The sequence below is a fragment of the Myotis daubentonii genome, chromosome 17 (genome assembly GCF_963259705.1).
Source record: "Myotis daubentonii chromosome 17, mMyoDau2.1, whole genome shotgun sequence".
In the NCBI taxonomy this organism is placed as follows: Eukaryota; Metazoa; Chordata; class Mammalia; order Chiroptera; family Vespertilionidae; genus Myotis; species Myotis daubentonii.
The window spans coordinates 872,163-890,840 of NC_081856.1; the positions used below are offsets into that span (position 1 = coordinate 872,163).

Below are 18,678 nucleotides of genomic sequence, written 5' to 3' on the forward strand. Positions count from 1 at the left end.
ACTGGGGATCGAGCCCACAACCTGGGCATGTGCCCTGACCAGAATCGAACCATGACCTCTCAGTTGCTGGGTCCATGTTCAACCACTGAGCCACACTGGCAGGACAGACACCTCAACTTAAATATCCTATTATAATGTCACTAGAGGCCTGATGCATGAAAATTCATGCAAGAGTAGGCCTTTCTTCCCCCAGCTGCCAGCACCGGCTTCCCTCCGGCACTGGGACCCGGGCTGGCTTCCCCTGGGTCACCTGCAGGCATCTGGAACCCAGCTGGCTTCCCTCTGGCCCCAGCTTCGTCAGGAAGGACATCTGGAATGATGTCTGGAAGACGTCTGGTCTAGTTAGCATATTACCCTTTTATTATTATACTAGAAGCCCATTGCATGAAGATTTGCGCAATAGGCCTTCCTTCCCCTGGCTGCTGGCACCTGTTTTCCTCCAGCACCCGGGACCCAGGCCTTTGGTCCGGCTGCAGCAAAGAAGTCTTCAGTCTTCACTCTGTACCTGTGTATGCAAATTAACTGCCATCTTTGTTGGATTCATTTTCATAGTCATTCTGATTGGCTGGTGGGCATAGCAGAGTGATGCTAATTTGCATGCTTCTCTTTTATTAGTGTAGATATTTACAAGTCCCAAACTCAACTCATTTCCTTCCCCAAACCTGTTCTTCCTCTTGCATCCCCTGTTGCTATGTCACCACCAGCTAATTACTCACTTGTTCTCCTATATGAGAAACCCAGGAGTCACCCTCCATTCTCTCTCATTCACACGTTCCATCCACTGTCACTAGACTCCACTGATTTCACCTCCCAACTTTCCCTGACCTGTTCCTTCCTGCAATTATTGCAAACACCTCCAAGGAAGCCTCTCTGTGCCAGGTTTAATATTGCCATGCCCTCTCCAAAAATCCACCCTTCCTACTGCTGACAGGATGACCTTTCAAATATTAAACACAAAACCAAAAACCAACCTGTAAAAGGTTCAAAATGCGATTCATGCACCGCTCCTCTCCCATGCCCACCCACACACCTGCTCATTTCACCCCTCTTCCTGCAGAAAGCCGCCTGGCAGAGTTCTGGAGGGCGTGTCCTGCAGCCCTCATCTGTCCCAGGGTGGGCATCAACCTGCAAAGAATGACAATAAAGGGTTCGATTTGGACGGAGTTGCCTCGAATAATTTTGTTTTTCCTAGGACGGCTAACTGCCTGACAAAGAATCGCCTCCTGTGGGCCCGCCCCGCAGCTGATGAGAAGGTGAGAGCAGCACGCTGGACACCTGGGCTGGGCGCCGTTCTCCTTGCTGGCACCGCTCAGGGCTCAGGACAGGGCGGGGGCGGCTGTGGGCAGCGCCTGGGGTCCCAGGGCTGTTCCTGCTGACTCGCCCGGCGCTCTGCAATGTAGAGGGCTGCCTGGGAGGCACCTAGGCATTTTCTTATAATTATTGTCAATTGAACTCAGAGCACAGGCAGAGCCACGCCCTGGGAACATGCTTCCCCAATAAGGGTGGACATGTTAATCAGGCAGGGGCGGAACTAGATATGTAAATCTAGGCCTTTAAAATAAACCTGCTGTGTGGCTCAGGCCGCTTTTTGCCTCCTCTCCATCAGAGAGGATGGCGCCCACCTGGCCCCAGCTTAAAATCTATTTCTGCGTCTTGGTCTTTCTTTAATTTCTTAATCCCCAGCTCCTCCACTCAGCAAATGGACTGTTTCCTTTTCCATGCGGGACATGGAGAAGAGAGAAACAGCCCCCCACATTTGGCGCCCCGAACAGGGACTGAGTACGGAGGCAAGAGAAGAAAGCGAGGGGGTCACTCCCAGAAGCGTGTGCACACAGATTCAAAGGAATAAGGTAAGGGGAGTGTATTGTTGTGAATTGATATGAAATAGCCAGGTGTAAAACGTGGGTAATCCTCAAAAAATGCTTTAAACTATGCTCTGTTAATTATAGTCAAATTCTCGATTTCTTTCTTAAGCTTTGTTGATGAAACCTGGGAAAAGGTTAGAAAGCAGTTGTGTGACCAATACTCAGCAAAAAGTCCAGAGAAAATTCCTATTTTAATCGGTGATGACCTTGATTCAGCACAGGAGAGTTTAAGAATGTCTAAGTGGGGTGCAGCCATGGCCTTACAGTCTGGAGTGGAAGGTTGCGAGTCTCTGAGAATACCATCTGCACCTCCTCTGCCTCCACGTGTAAACTACTCGTAACCAAGTAGGAAAGGATTAAAGGAATTTCTCAGCAACTGCCGATCATTCTTTATCTTAAAACATCTTTTCTTTCCTTAAAAAAAAAAATAAATAAAAATTGAAAAATAAAGTAAAAAGAGTAAATGCCAGACCATTTCTGAATCTTCCCCTAAGAAACAAGGAGGTGGGGAAGCTCACGTGGTCATCCAATATGGATGTCACTCCCCAAGAAAGCCACTTCTTTACCTCATCTTCGCCATCTTTATCCTTTTTTTCCAGCTAATGACTTAAAGCTTTTACAAATTCATAAATGCATCTGGGATTTCTGTGCACATGTAAAGGGAAAAGGCCAGTTTAAAAACGAGTGTGCATAGTTTTGAGCTGATCTTGACTTTTTGCTGTGTACAGAATAAAAACCCGAGACTGTTGTGGTCTTAAAAATGGCAAAGATGAACCTGAGAAAGAAATACAGGCTGGTTTCCCAAGGCGATCTAAAGTAGCTCTTTTGAAATTTCTTGACTTCCCCAGCAGGAAAATTGTGACCATTTTGAAATTTAGCAGTTATGCCAGGCTTATTGGCTGGAAACTTAAAACTTTTAATTTCAAATCATATAAAAGTATTGAGATTTATAATACTGAAATGTTGATCTGTGTATGCCTAGTATGAAGTCTAGATGATAGAAGTTAATCTATTAATTGAAAATGCCTTATATTTTATTTGAAATGTATCCTTAAATGTAAAAGTCTCTTTTCTTGCCATTGAAAAAGTTTAAAGCTACATACTTTTTTTAATGGAAGGAGGGGTAGACACACCCTTCCCCTAGCATGTAGGTAATCCAATTCCCGCCAGCAGCCATCTTTAGGAATGTTAATTTGCATTTCAATGGCTACACCTTTTGCTAGAGACCTTCCAAGAAAAGGTCAAGCAGCCAAAAGGTGGCTCCTTTGAAATCAGCTTTCCGCCAGTAGTCATTTTGTTAATACCTACAAGTTCGCTTCTCAGTTTCCCCGTGCAGAAAAAACATGGTTTAAAGTTAATTATTAGATTTTAAAATTTATTCTTAAAAATATAAAAGTGTAGTTAATCAAAGAACTGCTAACATTTGACTTGTAAGCTCTGAAAGTTTAAAGTGCAAATTGAATATGGAGAAATTAAATATCTAATGTATAACTTGTTTTTGAAAAAATAAAATGTGTTTTCTCTTAAATGATTAGGAATTCAAAATATGTTACTCATTGGTCTGATTTAAAAATGAGGATTAATTTTATGATCTCAACTGAAAATTTTTTAATACAAAAACCAGTTTAAATTTGATATTCTTTAAGATAATTATAAAGGGTATAAACAGCTAATGAGATTTCTGTTTGTCTACAATATAATGTTGGCCATCTATCTTTCAGGGGTTTTGGTTTGCTCTGTCAAAGAGCAGTGTAGACAGCCGCCACTTTGAGCTGCCTGACGTGGCAGCCGCCATGTTGGCCGCATGGCCTGCCGCTCCCCTGGGGGCCGCCATCTTGAAACAGCGAAGGCCCCTCCCTCTGATTTAGTCAATCACCATAGGAATGTCTTCTCACGGAGGCAGGATGGAATTTCAGGGGTGGAGCTTTAAGGCGGAGTTTTACTACGGAAATGCGGATGGGACAGAAAGTGTGCTTGCCTCTCGAATTTATTTAATACTATTTTTAAGAAAACATTTTTAATACTTAATATATTAGCAATCATGGTCTTAATATAATTTCAGTGGTATGATAGACCAATGTTTTCAGCAGTTGGCTTTATAAGGGCCGACAATAGAGCTCATATTTCTTAAAAGGCTTGTAGATAGACATTTTTAAGTCATCTTAAATTCTCAGTAGAACCATAGTTATACATATATCATAAACAAATAAAGAGTAATTGATTCCATGGTCAAGACTAGATCCTATTATGTTGAGAACTGCTTTTAAATGTTGAAAATTTTTTAATTAGATATGTATTTGACAGTTTTTCCCAAGTGCAATATTTCAAAATATAATATGCTTGGTTGCATAAGAAATTTTTGCCAAATAAAAGAAAAAATTGATTTATTTGTAGCAATGTCTTTATTTAAACTAACGAAAGCACCATGCTGCTGCATTTTAAATTAGGATGGAGGTGGGGCAGCGTTTGCACCTCATGTATCAGACATAAAATTACTAAATTTACTAATCTTTGTAAGCAATTGAATCCTAGTAAAGTAAAATTCTTCTAAAAAGTTACTGAAGGCTTCCCATGATCCCTCTGTATATGCAAATAAGCCGAAAGGGAATGCTGTTTAAAAATATTATTTTAAATTTAATAAAAAGGAGAAATTTTAATATTTTGAAATATCTTCCACTAATATTTATAGGATAATCTAATGCTTTGCTGTTAAAATACCAAATCTGAAAATAAGTACAGTCACCATAAATGTTTAATGACTTTGACTTGAAATACATGGCCTTGTGGCACTATCAGTCAACATCCAAGAAGTAATCCTATAGGTTACTTGGTGTAAAAGAGAAAGATTTTTCTTTTTTAAGTTGAAGTTCTCCAAGTGTAATCCAGCAGGAAGAAGACAAACCAGACAATCAACAGCCCAGAGACCACCTGGGGCACAGTAAAGTGAAGTATGGTAACAATTAACTCTGGTAAAAATTGTAAGTTTCATATTGGTCTTAGAAGGCACATTTTTCCTTTACCTGGGAAGGACAGCACAACTATCCCAAGGTCAGAGGGCTCCAGTTAGTGTGTCAACTCAGTGTTCTGGAGACCCAAAATTGTAATTTAGATAACATGCCTAAGTTTAACCTAGGTTACCCAAGGACTCTAGATAATGTATTTACCCAAAACTGTAGTTTGGATGGCATGCTGTCTCTGTTTCTGTAAATTGCCTTTTTTTGCAAATGAGGTTCCTCATTCCAAACTTGAGACAGCCAATTTAAAATTGAATTGTCATGACCTAGTGCAAAGAATATTCTTACATGGTATTATTCTACAAGTTTCATTAATAATTTTGATGCTTTAAAACAGTATATTGTGCATTTATCCCAAACTTACAAATAATTCAATTAATATTTAAGGACATGAAGGGATTTATTCCCCCTGGGAAGGCACTTAAGCATTCTGTATTGACCTCTCTTGACCTTTTTGCCAAGAGGATTTCCTCTTCTCACAATCCAATTGTCTGCAGCTGTTATCTGAGCTCTCCGTTCAAACTGAGATCATGAAAAGCTGGTACCATGGATCTGTCTCTTGCCCAATGGTGTAAGTTGGGCCCTCTCTGGAGAAGAAACCTGGGTTCCCTATGATCAATGCCGGGGTCCTGCCAGCAGGCGAGGGGATCCAAAGGCAGTTGCTGGACATGGAGGCCAGAGGGACATAGGCTACCAAGGAGACAAAACTGAACCTCACATCACCCTACTTGGCCCAGAGATGGCTGGTAGTCAAAGACGGGTAAGACCCCACAGGGTGGGGCGACCTAAGACAGGCACAGTCGGGGGCCAATAGGAGAAAACTTGGGGTTCAACAGAGGTGGGGCACAGATCCTCACCCCCACAATGGTGCAGGGGCTTGAACACTCGCCCCTTCTGAGGAAGGTCTCCTGTCCCCATGGCTGCTTCTTGCTTCCCATGCCCAGCCCAGATCAGGAACCAAATAACAAAAGACTTGGTCCAGCTGAAAATGGTACCCAGAAAAATGAAGACTTAGTTAACAGACCCTAAATTTAAATCTAGCCTAACAACAGAAATGCTTAAGCCTCCTCAAGGATGTAAAGTGATCCTTTCAATTAATATTTACAGTGTAAATTTAAGATTATTGTTAAAATATTAAATTTGACAGTAAAATAGTTAAGTTTTCAAATTAATTAAATTTGGCTAACTTGAAATAAATATTCAAAAAGTATTAACCAAAATTTTCATTTCATGGTAAAATTGCTTAACATGCTATAAACCTAAAGCAGACATATTTTATGCAAAAAGTTGGAATTTAAAGTTCTCTAGACTGCATTGTAAGTTTTCTGAAAAGCCTCCTAATAATTAAATAAAAAAAGGGGGGGCGATAGTGGAAAAATATAGTGGAAAAATGCCATGTAAGAAAATAAATCCTGTAACTAAATTAAAATTTTTTCGTTAGCGAGACACCCAGAAAAAAACACACATTATGTCAGGGAAAGCCAGGAGAAGATCATTTCAAAGAAAAAACCCCAAGTAAGGTTTTGTTTATTAACCTTTGGTTGAGAATACATTTGTATATTTTCAGAAGAACAGCTCCGAGACCATGTGGATTCCTGCAACAACAGATCCCAACTGACCAGATTGCTCCAGCCACAAAGACAGGAAAGACAATTCAAAGATAGAGATGGTGAAGACGCCTTGTCATGATAGCAGTCAGCACCTGTGCATTGCTGCAGGTTGCCCAGGACCAAGAGCAAGGAAGAAGGAGCAATGCAGCCAATTCGGGTGCCAGAGCGTTACATCCGTCACCACAATGGACTCAGACATTCACTCAAAAGGACTAAGTACTGCCCTAATGACAGCAAAGGGGAAGAAGAAAACTGAAAGATGCAAGGGACTGTTGTGCCAATATGGAGTCATCTGAAGAAGTTAACGACTGAAGTGCAACAGATTGTGGAAAAGCAAGAAGTTGAAGCTACTTCTTCAACCATGTTCCTGCTCGTGCTAGCATCTGTTAGCTGTCAGTCTTCTGCAAAGTCTTGCACAGCCAAGTCCAAGGACTCTGAGTAAATATACACCAGCAGCAAAAGAGACTTTTTTTTCATTTAGTAGCAAAAATGTTAATATGTCTATAGTTCTGATTTCTCATATTGTTGTTTTGCATTGGCATTGTTTTGTTATTATTTAATAGCCAGTTTTGTTCTTAACGTTCAAATTTTGAAAATGATAACATGTATGTAGTATAGTTTTTGCATTTGCATTGTTTGCAATTGTTTTAATTCTAGAGCCCTACTATTGTTTAAAATTTTACTTTTATTATAGTAGCTTAAAAACAAAAACGGGGGAGATGTAGAGGGCTGCCTGGGAGGCACCTAGGCATTTTCTTATAATTATTGTCAATTGAACTCAGAGCACAGGCAGAGCCACGCCCTGGGAACATGCTTCCCCAATAAGGGTGGACATGTTAATCAGGCAGGGGCGGAACTAGATATGTAAATCTAGGCCTTTAAAATAAACCTGCTGTGTGGCTCAGGCCGCTTTTTGCCTCCTCTCCATCAGAGAGGATGGCGCCCACCTGGCCCCAGCTTAAAATCTATTTCTGCGTCTTGGTCTTTCTTTAATTTCTTAATCCCCAGCTCCTCCACTCAGCAAATGGACTGTTTCCTTTTCCATGCGGGACATGGAGAAGAGAGAAACAGCCCCCCACACTGCGAGCCTCTCAGCACCTCGGACACCGCTCAGCACCCCTCCCAGCCCCCAGACCTCTCAGGCCTCCGAGCCTGCACTCAGGCTCTCGAGGTCGTCGTGGCCCCGCCCCCCACGTGTCCCCGCGCCTTGGCCCCGCCCACAACGGCCCCGCCCCTCACCGCCGCCCCGCCCCGCGCCTTGGCCCCGCCCACAACCCCGCCTCCGCGCCCCTCAGGCCGCCCGCGGCCTCGCCCCTGTGTCCCCGAACCGCCCTCGAGCCCTCCCAGCCCAGCTGCCCGCGGCCCCGCCCCTGTGTCCCCCCAGCCGCCCTCGCCCGGCCCCGACACCCCGGACGCGCTGCGGAGGCCGTTCCCCAACGGGCAGCGGTGCGGTCGGCCGCCGCCTCGGGGCTGAGCTGGCGACCCGCTGCCGAGTCCGGACGTTGAGGCGGTGGGTGTGGGAAGCCGCGCCCGCTGGGGCGGAGGCGCCGAGAGGGCGGAGCCGGTGGGCGCCCTTTGGGTGGCGGGACGCGGGCAGAGGGAGGAGCGGGTTGGGAGGAGGAGGGCCCGGCGAGGCCGTGAGAACCGCCCTAACGGGGCCCACGCTGCCGAGGCGCCCCCGGCCCAGCCCGGCCCGGCCCGGCTCCGGGAGGCGGGGTCGGAGCCACTCGGTCGCCCGCGCCGGGCCACGTCCTGACGGATCTGGGGCCACAGCGGTTCCCGCGGCTGCGGTTTCGTTACCGACGGAATAGACGACAGGCCGACGGGCACCGACCTGGTCCCGGTCCGTGAGAGGACGGCCCCGCGGGAAGGAGGAGCCAGAGGAGAGCGAGACGGTCGTGGAGACGCGAGGACGTGCGCCCAGTGGCGGCCGAGTCCGGGCACCGGCTCCGTCTGTGTCCGCGTGTCCGAGGCCCTCGGCGCCGAGCCTCCGTGCCGCCCGCGCGGGGCGCTCCACGTCGGGCAGCCGCGGGCGCCAGGGCGCGGAGCGGGAGACGCGCGGGAAGCGGACTCGCGGCCGAGAGGGAGCGGGTGGGCGGCGGCCCGGGGGCCGCTCGGCTTCGTGCTTCAACGGTGGAGTGTCGGTTCCTCCCCCTCCGCCCTCCGCCCTCCGCCCTAGTGACTCCTTCTCGGGGGACGGGCCCTCGGCGCTGGGCCGTCGGGGGGCAGGAGGCGGGGGGCGTGGGAAGTGGAGGTGGGAGCCTGGGCTTCCCGGGGCGCCGGCTGCTCCCTTCTCGCGGGACGCGCTCCTCCGGGGGAAGGTGAGGCCCGGAGAAGCGGTGGCGGACTCGTAGCGACGGGAGGGGTGTGGCGGGGGGTGGACGGGCGTGGCGGCGGCCGGACTCAGCGCCGGGCGGGAGGCGGGCTGGGCCGGGAGGCGGGATCCGGGGACCCGCCTGTGGGACGCGAGGCAAATGCACGAGTTTGCGAGAGGCGGGTGCGGGCGGGCAGGGAGTTGCCATCACGGGGTGGGCGAGGTCCAGAGCCGCCTGGGGAGGGCCCTGCGTCTCGTGGGAGGGGGCTGAGGACACCCCCGAAGGTGAGGGGGCGCCCAGGGCGCAGGCGCGGGGAGGGTGGGGGGCCGCCTGGTTCCCCGCGGCTCTCGTGCCCCTCGCCCCGCCTCACACACTAGCTGCCTTCACAGGAAGCGCGCGGCTGTTTGCGTAGATGATGAAGCAGACGGGTTATCTTGTCCAAAAGATAAAATGCGCATTTCCCTTCTAAAGTATGGAACCTCAAGGTCTTGGTGATAATGGAAACAAAAAAATTGATTGGCAAATCGCTTCAACCAGCAAGACCTGTTCGTCATCTGACTTCTCCCTCTGGTGAGTCATGTCAGGCACACATCTTCAAATATTAATTGGTTAATGGCTGATTAGCATTTAAAAGGCTAAATTATACATAAAGTAATTGTTTATGGTGAATATTAAAGAAATGCTGAAAACTAATGATCTCCTCAGAAGAATTTAAAAGTATTACCAAAGGAAAGAATTCTTAATAGTCTACCAGACCAACAAAAGTAGCAATAATAAACCTGATGTGAGAGCAACTTTGTAATTTTCATGGTTAACTGGCTTCTGGGCACAATGGCTCAGTGTGAATTGTGCTGTGATTATGATCACTGCAGTGCAGTCATGCTGGAGAGAGCATTAACCTTTAAAAAAATATACCCAACTGCAGGGAAGAACACAGCCATGGTCAGCAGCTCCTTTCTGTGACCCTGTCCCCTGTGCAGATTCAGGGTCACTGACCCTTCCCTCCAAGGCCACTGCAGGGGTCAATGTGGGGGGGGGCAGGGAGCCCCGATTCCTCATTGAATTATATCCTTTTAAGATCCAGACAAGAGTGGGATTCTATTAGGCAAAGTTTAGTAAATCAGAAGTTATTTTTGCTTTTCTCAACATACTTCTGCATTTCTTGTCTATTTCACGTCCCCAAAGAAATATTTTTCTTTAAAACCCAGATTAAATTATTTTCTTTTGTGAAGACTTCCTTGATGTCTCAAAGCCCACCCAGCTCTCCCTTGGCCTTTTCTCGTAACATCTCATAGGACTTACTCTTTACTGTCATCGTTTATGAGCTTGTGCTTTAAAATAGACTGTGGCCCCTTTTATCTCTGAACTCTTTTCACACTTATATACCTTGTCGAACACAGTGGCTGATATTGTATAGTGTTGAATAAATGAACTATCAAAAAACATTTTAAAACAGTGCTTAGCATATCCTGGACAATTAAAGTTTTTAGGTGATAGTATATCATTTATTGAAAACATAGATATTTAAAACAGGTGTTTTTTTTCTCTCCTAACAGGAGCAGTATTCCCTTTCAACTTTCAAAATGAATATCCATGCAACACTCAGTACTTGCAAAGCGGAGTTAGCCGAGTAGGTCTTAGAAATTACGGTAACATGAAGTGTTACAGGCTGGGAAGTAACAGCGTCAGATGGCTGTTGTGTGTCAGCTACTTTGCTAAGTGCTTAAATACTTTTTAAAACTTTATATATTTCAAGCATTTCTAAAAAGGATAAAACACTTACTATACTTGTTGCCCAGAATTTTCAAATCGAAACCTTTTGCTATATTTTAGGAAATTTTAAAAACCTTGCAGGTGTATAAAACTGCCACATGTTTCTCTTCCAACCCATTCCTTCCCACACGTCTCCAAAATAACTGTCCTCAATGCCATTGTTTCCATGATTACATCAGTACTTTTGCTACAACAAATAGAATTTTTTTAATCATTTTATATAAATAGCATTGTACCCACCTTTTTTTTTTTTACATTTAGGTTTATATTGTTAAAATTATAATTTAATTTTTTGGCTAAGTGAAATAATCACCAAGGTTAAAATTAAAAACAGGCAAAATGGCCTTTAGTGAAAAGTTTCCCTCAAGGCTCCATCCCCTACTCACCTATTTCCTCTGACCAGAAGTAGCCATTGTACCCATTTCTTATCTAGATACTTCCAGAAATGGTGTTCATTCTTATAGTTTATTACTCTTGCAGTCAGTTAAGAATTTGTAAAACCAAATCTTTGGCATTGTCAAAATTCTATTTTTTCTGATGACTGATTCTGATCTCTCAGTAATGTAGGTTTGCCACCATTGCTCCTCATTGTGTTATAGGTTGGAACCTTCTGGCTTTAGGCAGAGTAAATATACTAGACTTTGCAGATATCTAATGAATGAATGGGCTACAACTTGCTAACAGTGATTGATAGAGCAGAAATAATTCATTTATTTTTTTAATTTTGTTTTTTTAAATCTTTATTTTCAGATTATTACAGTTGTTCCTCTTTTTACCCCCATAGCTCCCCTTCACCCAGTTCCAACCCCACCCCCTGCCCTTATCCCCCACTGTCCTTGTCCATTGGTGTACAATTTTTATTTTTGTGTATGGTATAAGTTGGTGGTCTAATTTCATTTTTTTGCATGTATCTGTCCAGTTTTCCCAGCACCATTTATTGAAGAGACTGTCTTGCTTCCTTTGTCAAACATTAATTGACCATATTGGTTCGGGTCGATTTCTGGGTTCTCTGTTCTATTCCATTGATCTATGTCTGTTCTTGTGTCAGTACCAGGCAGTTTTGAAAACAGTGGCTTTGTAATAACAGCTTGATATCTGGTATTGAGATACCTCCTACTTTGTTCTTCTTTCTCAGGATTGCTGCAGCTATTCTGGGTCCTTTTTTATTCCATATGAATTTTTGGAGAGTTTGTTCTAGGTCTATAAAATATGTCGTTGGTATTTTAATGGAGATTGCATTGAATCTATAGATTGCTTTGGGTAGTATGGACATTTTAATGATGTTGATTCTACCAATCCATGAACACGGTATGTTCTTCCATCTGTTTATGTCTTCCTTTATCTCTCTATCTCTTTTTTCAACGTTCTGTAGTTTTCTGAGTAGAGGTCTTTTACCTCTTTAGTTAAGTTTATTCCTAGGTATCTTAATTTTTTTGGTGTGATGATAAATGGGATTGTTTTTTTAGTCTCACTTTCTGTGAGTTCACTATTGGTGTATAGAAATGCCATAGATTTCTTGGCGTTAATTTTGTATCCTGCTACATTGCCGAATTCATATATTAAGTCTAGTAGCTTTTTGATGGAGTCTTTAGGGTTTTTCATGTACAATATCATGTCGTCTGCAAATAAGGACAGTTTTACTTCTTCTTTTCCAATTTGGATGCCTTTTATTTCTTCTTCTTGTCTAATCACAATGGCTAGTACTTCCAGTACTATGTCGAACAGGAGTGGTGAGAGTGGGCATCCCTGTCTTGTTCCTGTTCTTAGGGGAAATGGTTTTAGCTTTTTGCCCATTGAGTATGATGTTGGCTGTGGGTTTGTCATATATGGCTTTTATTATGTTGAGGTATGATCCTTATGTTCCCACTTTGCTGAGACTTTTTATCAAAAATGGGTGTTGGATTTTGTCAAAGGCTTTTTCTGCATCAACTGATATGACTTTGTGGTTTTTATCTCTCAATTTGTTTATGTGATGTATTACGTTTATTGATTTGCGGATATTGTACCATCCTTGCATCCCTGGGATAAATCCTACTTGGTCATCGTGTATGATCTTTCTGATGTACTGCTGGATTTGATTTGCTAAGATTTTGTTGAGGATTTTGGCATCTATGTTCATGAGGAACATTGGCCTGTAATTCTCTTTCATTGTGTTGTCTTTATCTGCTTTTGGTATTAGGGTGATGCTGGCTTCATAGAATGAGCTTAGAAGTGTTCCTTCCTCTTGAATTTTTTGGAATAATCTGCGGAGGATAGGTTTTAGGTCTTCCTTGAATGTTTGATAAAACTCCCCTGTGAAGCCATCTGGCCCAGGGCTTTTGTTTGCTGGAAGATTTTTGATGACTGCTTCACTTTCTTCCATAGTTATTGGGCTATGGAGATTTTTAGATTATTCCTGATTAAGTTTTGGAAGGTTGTATTTTTCTAGGAATGTGTCCATTTCCTCCAGGTTGTCTAGTTTGTTGGAGTAGAGTTGTCCATAGTATTTTTTAACAACAATTTGTATTTCTGTGGGGTCTGTTGTTATTTCTCCTCTTTCATTTCTGATTTTGCTTATTTGGGTCCTCTCTCTTTGTTTCTTGGTGGCTAGAGGTTCATTAATCTTGTTTATCCTTTCAAAGAACCAGCTCTTGGTTTTGTTGATCTTTTGTATTGTTTTTTTGGGCTCTATGTCGTTTATCTCCGCTCTGACCTTTATTATTTCCTTCCTTCTGCTTACATTGGGCTTTTCTTGTTGCTGTCTTTCTAACTCTTTGAGTTGTAGGGTTACGTAATTTATTATTATTGTTTCTTGTTTTTTTGCAGTAGGCTTGTAGAGCTATGAACTTCCCTCTCAAGTCTGTTTTCGCTGTGTCCCATAGGTTTTGGATTGTTGTGTTTTCATTGTCATTTGTTGCCATGATGTTTTTTATTTCTTCTTTGGTCTCTCTGGTAACCCAGTCATTGTTTAATAGCATGCCCTTTAGTCTCCATGTGTTTGATTTTTTTGGATTGTTTTTATTACAGTTGATTTCCAGTTTTATGCCATCCTGATCTGAGAAGATGCTTGATATGATTTCTATCTTCTTGAATTTGAAGAGACTCTGCCTGTGACCCAATATATGGTCTATCTTTGAGAATGTCCCATGTGCACTTGAGAAGAACGTATATTCCGTGGTTTTGGCATGAAATGTTCTGAAGATGTCAATTAATTCCATCTGATCTAGTGAGTCATTTAGGATTGATGTTTCTTTGCTGATTTTTTTGTTTAGAGGATTTGTCCAATGGTGATAGTGGGGTATTAAAGTCCCCTACTATGATTGTATTACTGTCAATCTCTCCCTTGATCTCCTGGAGGAGTTTTCTTATGTATTTGGGTGCTCCTATATTGGGTGCATATATGTTTACCAGAGTTATTTCTTCTTGTTGGATTTCTCCCTTTAGTATTATGAAGTGGCCTTCCTTATCTCTTTTTATGTCCTTCACTTTGAGACCTAATTTTTCAGATATAATTATTGCTACCCCAGATTTTTTTTTCATTTCCATTCGCCTGAAAAACCTTTTTCCATCCCTTCACCATCAGTCTGTGTGCATCTTTTTTCTGAGGTGGGTTTTCTGTAGACGGCAGATATATGGGTCATGTTTTCTTATCCACTCAGTTACCCTATGTGTTTTGATTGGGGCATTTGATCCATTTACATTTAAAGTTATTATTGATAGATACTTGTCGCCATTTTTATTCTTTACCCTTGTGTTCCTTCTTCGTTTCCTATTTTTTTCATTTTACAGCAGACCCTTTAGCATTTCTTGCATTGCTGGTTTGGTGGTAATAAACTCCTGTAGTCCTTTTCTGTCTGTGAAGCTCCTGATTTCACCCTCAATTTTGATTGATAGCCTCTCTGGGTACAGTATTCTTGGATTCAGACCCTTCCTTTGCATGACTTTGTATATTTCGTTCCATTCCCTTCTTGCCTGATGTGTTTCTGTTGAGAAATCAGTCGCTAGTCTGATCCTTTGTATGTAACTTTCTGTCTCTCTCTGGCCGCTTTTGAGATTCTTGCTTTGTCATTGATGTTTGCCAATTTAATTATAATGTGCCTTGGCTTCGGTCTTTTGGGGTTCATTTTGTTTGGGACTCTGTGAGCTTCTTGGATTTGTGTATGAGTGTTTTTTCCCCCTATATCAGGGAAGTTTTCTGTCATTATTTCTTCAAACAGGTTTTCTATTCCTTGCTCAGTTTCCTCTCCTTCTGGCACCCCTATTATGCAGATGTTGTTTCATTTCGTGTTGTCCCAAAGTTCTCTTAGGCTCTCCTCCTGCTTTTTAATTTTAATTTTTTATTTTTTTTTCTAGAAGCTGCTCTGCTTGGGTATTTTTTCCTACCTTGTCTTCTAGCTCACTGATGCGGTCCTCTGCTTCTTCGAGTCTACTGTTGATGCTTTCTATTGAGTTCTTTATAGCCATGATGTCATTTTTCATTTCTTCTTGGTTCTTCATTTCCTCTTGGTTCTTACACATAATGTTGAATTTGTCTTCCATTCTTTTCATCCACCTTATGACCATTTCTCTGAATTCTTTCTCTGACAGATTGCTTGCCTCCATTGCCTCCATTTCGTTTACTTCCTTTTCTGGTGATGCCTGTTTTTCTTTCATATGCGGGCTGTTTCTTTGTCTCCCCATGATCTCTCTTCTCCAAGTGTTTGGTTATGTAGTTCTCTCTCTGCTGCGTTGATTTAAAGGCACAAAATACAACACAACAAGGCACAACACACAAGGCACTGAACACAAATGTATTCATGATACGAATAATCCCCAATAAAGGTGACCACCAGAGCAAAGAGAATTAGGGGATAAGGAAGAAAGAAGAGAAAAGGGAAAAAAAGAGAAAAAAGGAGTGCAAAAATGAAATTGGGAAAAGGGGGAAAAAAGTAAGAGAGAAAAGAAAGAGAATGAAATAGAAGAGGGGAAGAAACTATATATATGGGGAGAAAACTCCAATAGAACAGTCATTAATCCCAACAGATTTCAGCAACAGATACCTAGAAATGAATGCAAACTACAAACAACAACTAATATCAAGCGAGGCAAGGGAAAACAGAAGCAAAATATAACTGGGGGAAAAAAAACCAACAAAAAAATTTAAAAGAAAAAGCAAAACAATCACACAGACAAGCATAAAAAAAACCAATATAATCAACAATCAAGCAAACAACAACAAAAAGATGGAGAGAGGAAAAAATTTGGATAGTGAAGAAAGTGAAGAGAGAAGTGTATATGGACTTAGAGCAGAGGATTGGAAATTAGATATATAAGTAGGGTGAAATTTTAACAGGGGGTACAAAGAAGGAATAGGGAAAATCTAGAGCAGAAAAAGGGTAAGAGAAACAGGACAACAAAAAGGGGAAAGTGAGGAAGAGAGTTTTGGCATAAAGGTAAAGCTGAGATAGAGTAAAATGATGCTAAAGGAAAGATGAAACTAGAATGTAGAACACATCCCAAAATAAAGAGAAAATAAAATGGCACTTTATAAATAAAGGTAAAATGGTAGTAGTAATAATACTTGTTAAAAATAAAAATGTAGTAATTAAAAAGGTAAAATCAGGTGATGAAAAAAGAAAAACAATTTAGTTTCTTAAGTAAAAGGTGAAAAAAATTAAAATGTGCAGGAGTGACGGTCCTTCACTTCCTCTACTCTTCTGTTCAGCACGCCTTAGTCCTGTCAGGTATTCAAGAGAGTGTTGAAGTTCCCCGTGATACACTTTTCCTCCGTGTTGTAAATCACAGTCCCAATTTTAAAGCAGGCAGTATTTCTTGGTTTCCCAGACTGCCTTTATTTGTATTTACAGAAGAGTCAGTTTGTTGTTCAGCCCCTGGGTGGCAGTGTTTCTGGATTGACTTCTGAGGCTATAAGTTGTCTCTAGCCATTATTTAGGTTTTGTTTTCCCTATCGCACTTAATACTGGTTTGGGAGAGTCGACTGCCCTAGAGCTGGTTCCTTGATCATTACTCCCCGCTCTGATTCCCAGGTTCCACAAAAACAACTTTCCCCTGCAGTCTCTGTGAATGACCCCAGTTGGGCGATCCTATGTATTGGGTTCAATAATCAAATGCAAAGATTTAAAGAGGAAAAATAAAAAGAGCCTGAGTAGGTGCACGACCTAGCAACCCTCCACTGTCCAGCTCTGTGCGCAGTTCTCCCAAAGTCTCTTCCGCACGTCCTCTCTCCCTTGGCACTAAGCAGCTGGCACACTGGCAAAATTCGAGGCTGCCTTTTTGCACCCAGTCCAGCTATGGGCTGACTTTTAGAGTTCCCTTCTGCCAGCAGCCCTGCGGGGCCCCTTCCACACTCGTGGATCACGCTGGCCCCAATGGCTGTGGACTTTGTGGGGTGCAGACTTCCCCCACACGCATTCCTATCTCCAACCTGAATTACAAACTGCACCTTTAGGTGAAATCTGACCTTTCCGTGAGGAGGAGCATGACTCGTCTGAGTCCATGTATTCGTGCTGCTTGAGATCCGGTGTTCCTGGGTTCGTAGTTAGTCCCTGGGTGCCATGGTTGCAATGTCTCTGGATGTATATGCTTCCAATAACAGCCACTCAAGATGGCGTGGTCTCCGCAGCTGAGCCAGCTGCTCCAGGAGAGATTTCAGCAGCAGTGGAGGCTGCCTGGTTAGGGGAGCCTGGTCCGGCAATCTCCAACAGTCCCCTTTCTCCAGGAGTCCTCTGCCTTTCCCGGCTGCAAACTGTCAGGTGTACAATTTTTGTCCAGTCTCTTCCCGCACACCCCACACTCTCCCCCAAGAAATGTCAGTCCACTCCCTTTCTATGCCCCTGATTCTATTCTATTCATCAGTTTATTCTGTTCATCAGATTTTCTATTCACTTGATTTTTAGATTCACTTGTTGATAGATATGTATTTGTTGTCACTTTGTTGTTCATAATTTTTATCTTTACCTTTTTCTTCTTCCTCTTCTTAAAGAATACCCTTCAGCATTTCATGTAATACTGGTTTGGCGGTGATGAACTCCTTTAGCTTTTTCTTATCTGTGAAGCTCTTTATCTGACCTTCACTTCTAAATGATAGCTTTGCTGGGTAGAGTAATCTTGGTTGTAGGTTCTTGGTATTCATCACTTTGAATATTTCTTGCCACTCCCTTCTGACCTGCATAGTTTCTGTTGAGAAATCAGCTGACAGTCATATGGGTACTCCCTTGTAGGTAACTAACTGTTTTTCTCTTGCTGCTTTTAAGACTCTCTCCTTGTGTTTTGCTCTTGGCATTTTAATTATGATGTGTCTTAGTGTGGTCCTCTTTGGATTCCTTTTGTTTGGGGTTCTCTGCACTTCCTGGACTTGTAAGTCTATTTCTTTCACCAAGTAGGGGAAGTTTTCTGTCATTATTTCTTCAAATAGGTTTTCAACATCTTGCTCTCTCTCTTCTTCTGGCACCCCTATAATTCGGATGTTGGCACGCTTGAAGTTGTCCCAGAGGTTCCTTGCATATTTTTGTATTCTTTTTTCTTTTTGCTTTTCTGGTTGGGTGTTTTTTGCTTCTTCATATTTCAAATCTTTGACTTGATTTTTGGGATCCTCTACTCTGTTCTTGGATCTCTGTATATTATTCTTTATTTCAATCAGTGTATGCTTAATTTCTAATTGGTCCTTTTTCATATCCTTGAGGGTCTCACTATATTTCTCAGAGGTTTCTAGAAAATTCTTGAAAAACCTTATAACCATGGTTTTGAACTCAATATCCAGTAGTTTCCTTTCCTCCATTTCTTTCAGTTGTGACCTGTTTCTGTGTCTCCACATTTTGACTGCTTCCCTGTGCTGAATGAGTGGCTTTGTGTGCTAGGTGTCCTATAGGGCCCAGTGGCTCAGCCTCCTCAGTCACCTGAGGTGGACACTCTTGGTGCACCCCATTGTGGGTTGTATGCACACTCTTGTTGTAGTTAAGCCTTGATTGCTGTTGGTATTACTGGGTGGGAATTGACCTCCAGGCCAATTGGCTGTGAGGACCAGTTGTGTCTACAATGGAAGAGCTTCTGTGCTGGAGACACCCTTATGGGGCAGGACCTGCTTTAGCGGGGCTTTGACACTCACTGAGTCTGGCCAGGTTTT

General features: G+C 43.0%; 2 protein-coding genes across 3 annotated transcripts in view; one reads left to right on the plus strand and one right to left on the minus strand.

The window, feature by feature from the left end:
- LOC132220092 (uncharacterized) lies at window positions 1-9,262 on the minus strand. The gene is made up of 3 exons (XM_059673038.1): window positions 9,192-9,262; window positions 7,897-8,945; window positions 1-1,125 (listed from the first exon to the last, which is right to left on the minus strand). Exons 1-3 carry the CDS (start codon window positions 9,260-9,262, stop codon window positions 1,121-1,123), a joined length of 1,125 nt encoding a protein of 374 aa, XP_059529021.1. The 3' UTR covers window positions 1-1,120.
- The window catches only part of C17H8orf88 (chromosome 17 C8orf88 homolog), a 26,228-nt gene continuing 16,286 nt past the window's right edge, over window positions 8,737-18,678 (plus strand). Inside the window, exons 1-3 of one of the 2 annotated variants that reach the window (XM_059671803.1) lie at window positions 8,737-8,810; window positions 9,276-9,374; window positions 10,361-10,434. In XM_059671803.1, the coding sequence (XP_059527786.1) occupies window positions 9,302-9,374; window positions 10,361-10,434 (147 nt within the window). In that variant the 5' untranslated portion in view covers window positions 8,737-8,810; window positions 9,276-9,301. Of the gene's footprint in view, window positions 8,811-8,957; window positions 9,375-10,360; window positions 10,435-18,678 lie in introns of those variants that run through there. The other variant, XR_009449521.1, reaches the window with a different exon arrangement.

Coding starts and splice junctions, on each gene's coding strand:
- LOC132220092 (XM_059673038.1), bottom strand. CDS start 9,262: ATGCGCATTTTATCTTTTGGACAAGATAACCCGTCTGCTTCATCATCT. Junction 8,946..9,191: donor CAAACAGCCGCGCGCTTCCT/GTGAAGGCAGCT, acceptor CGCGTCCCACAG/GCGGGTCCCCGGATCCCGCC.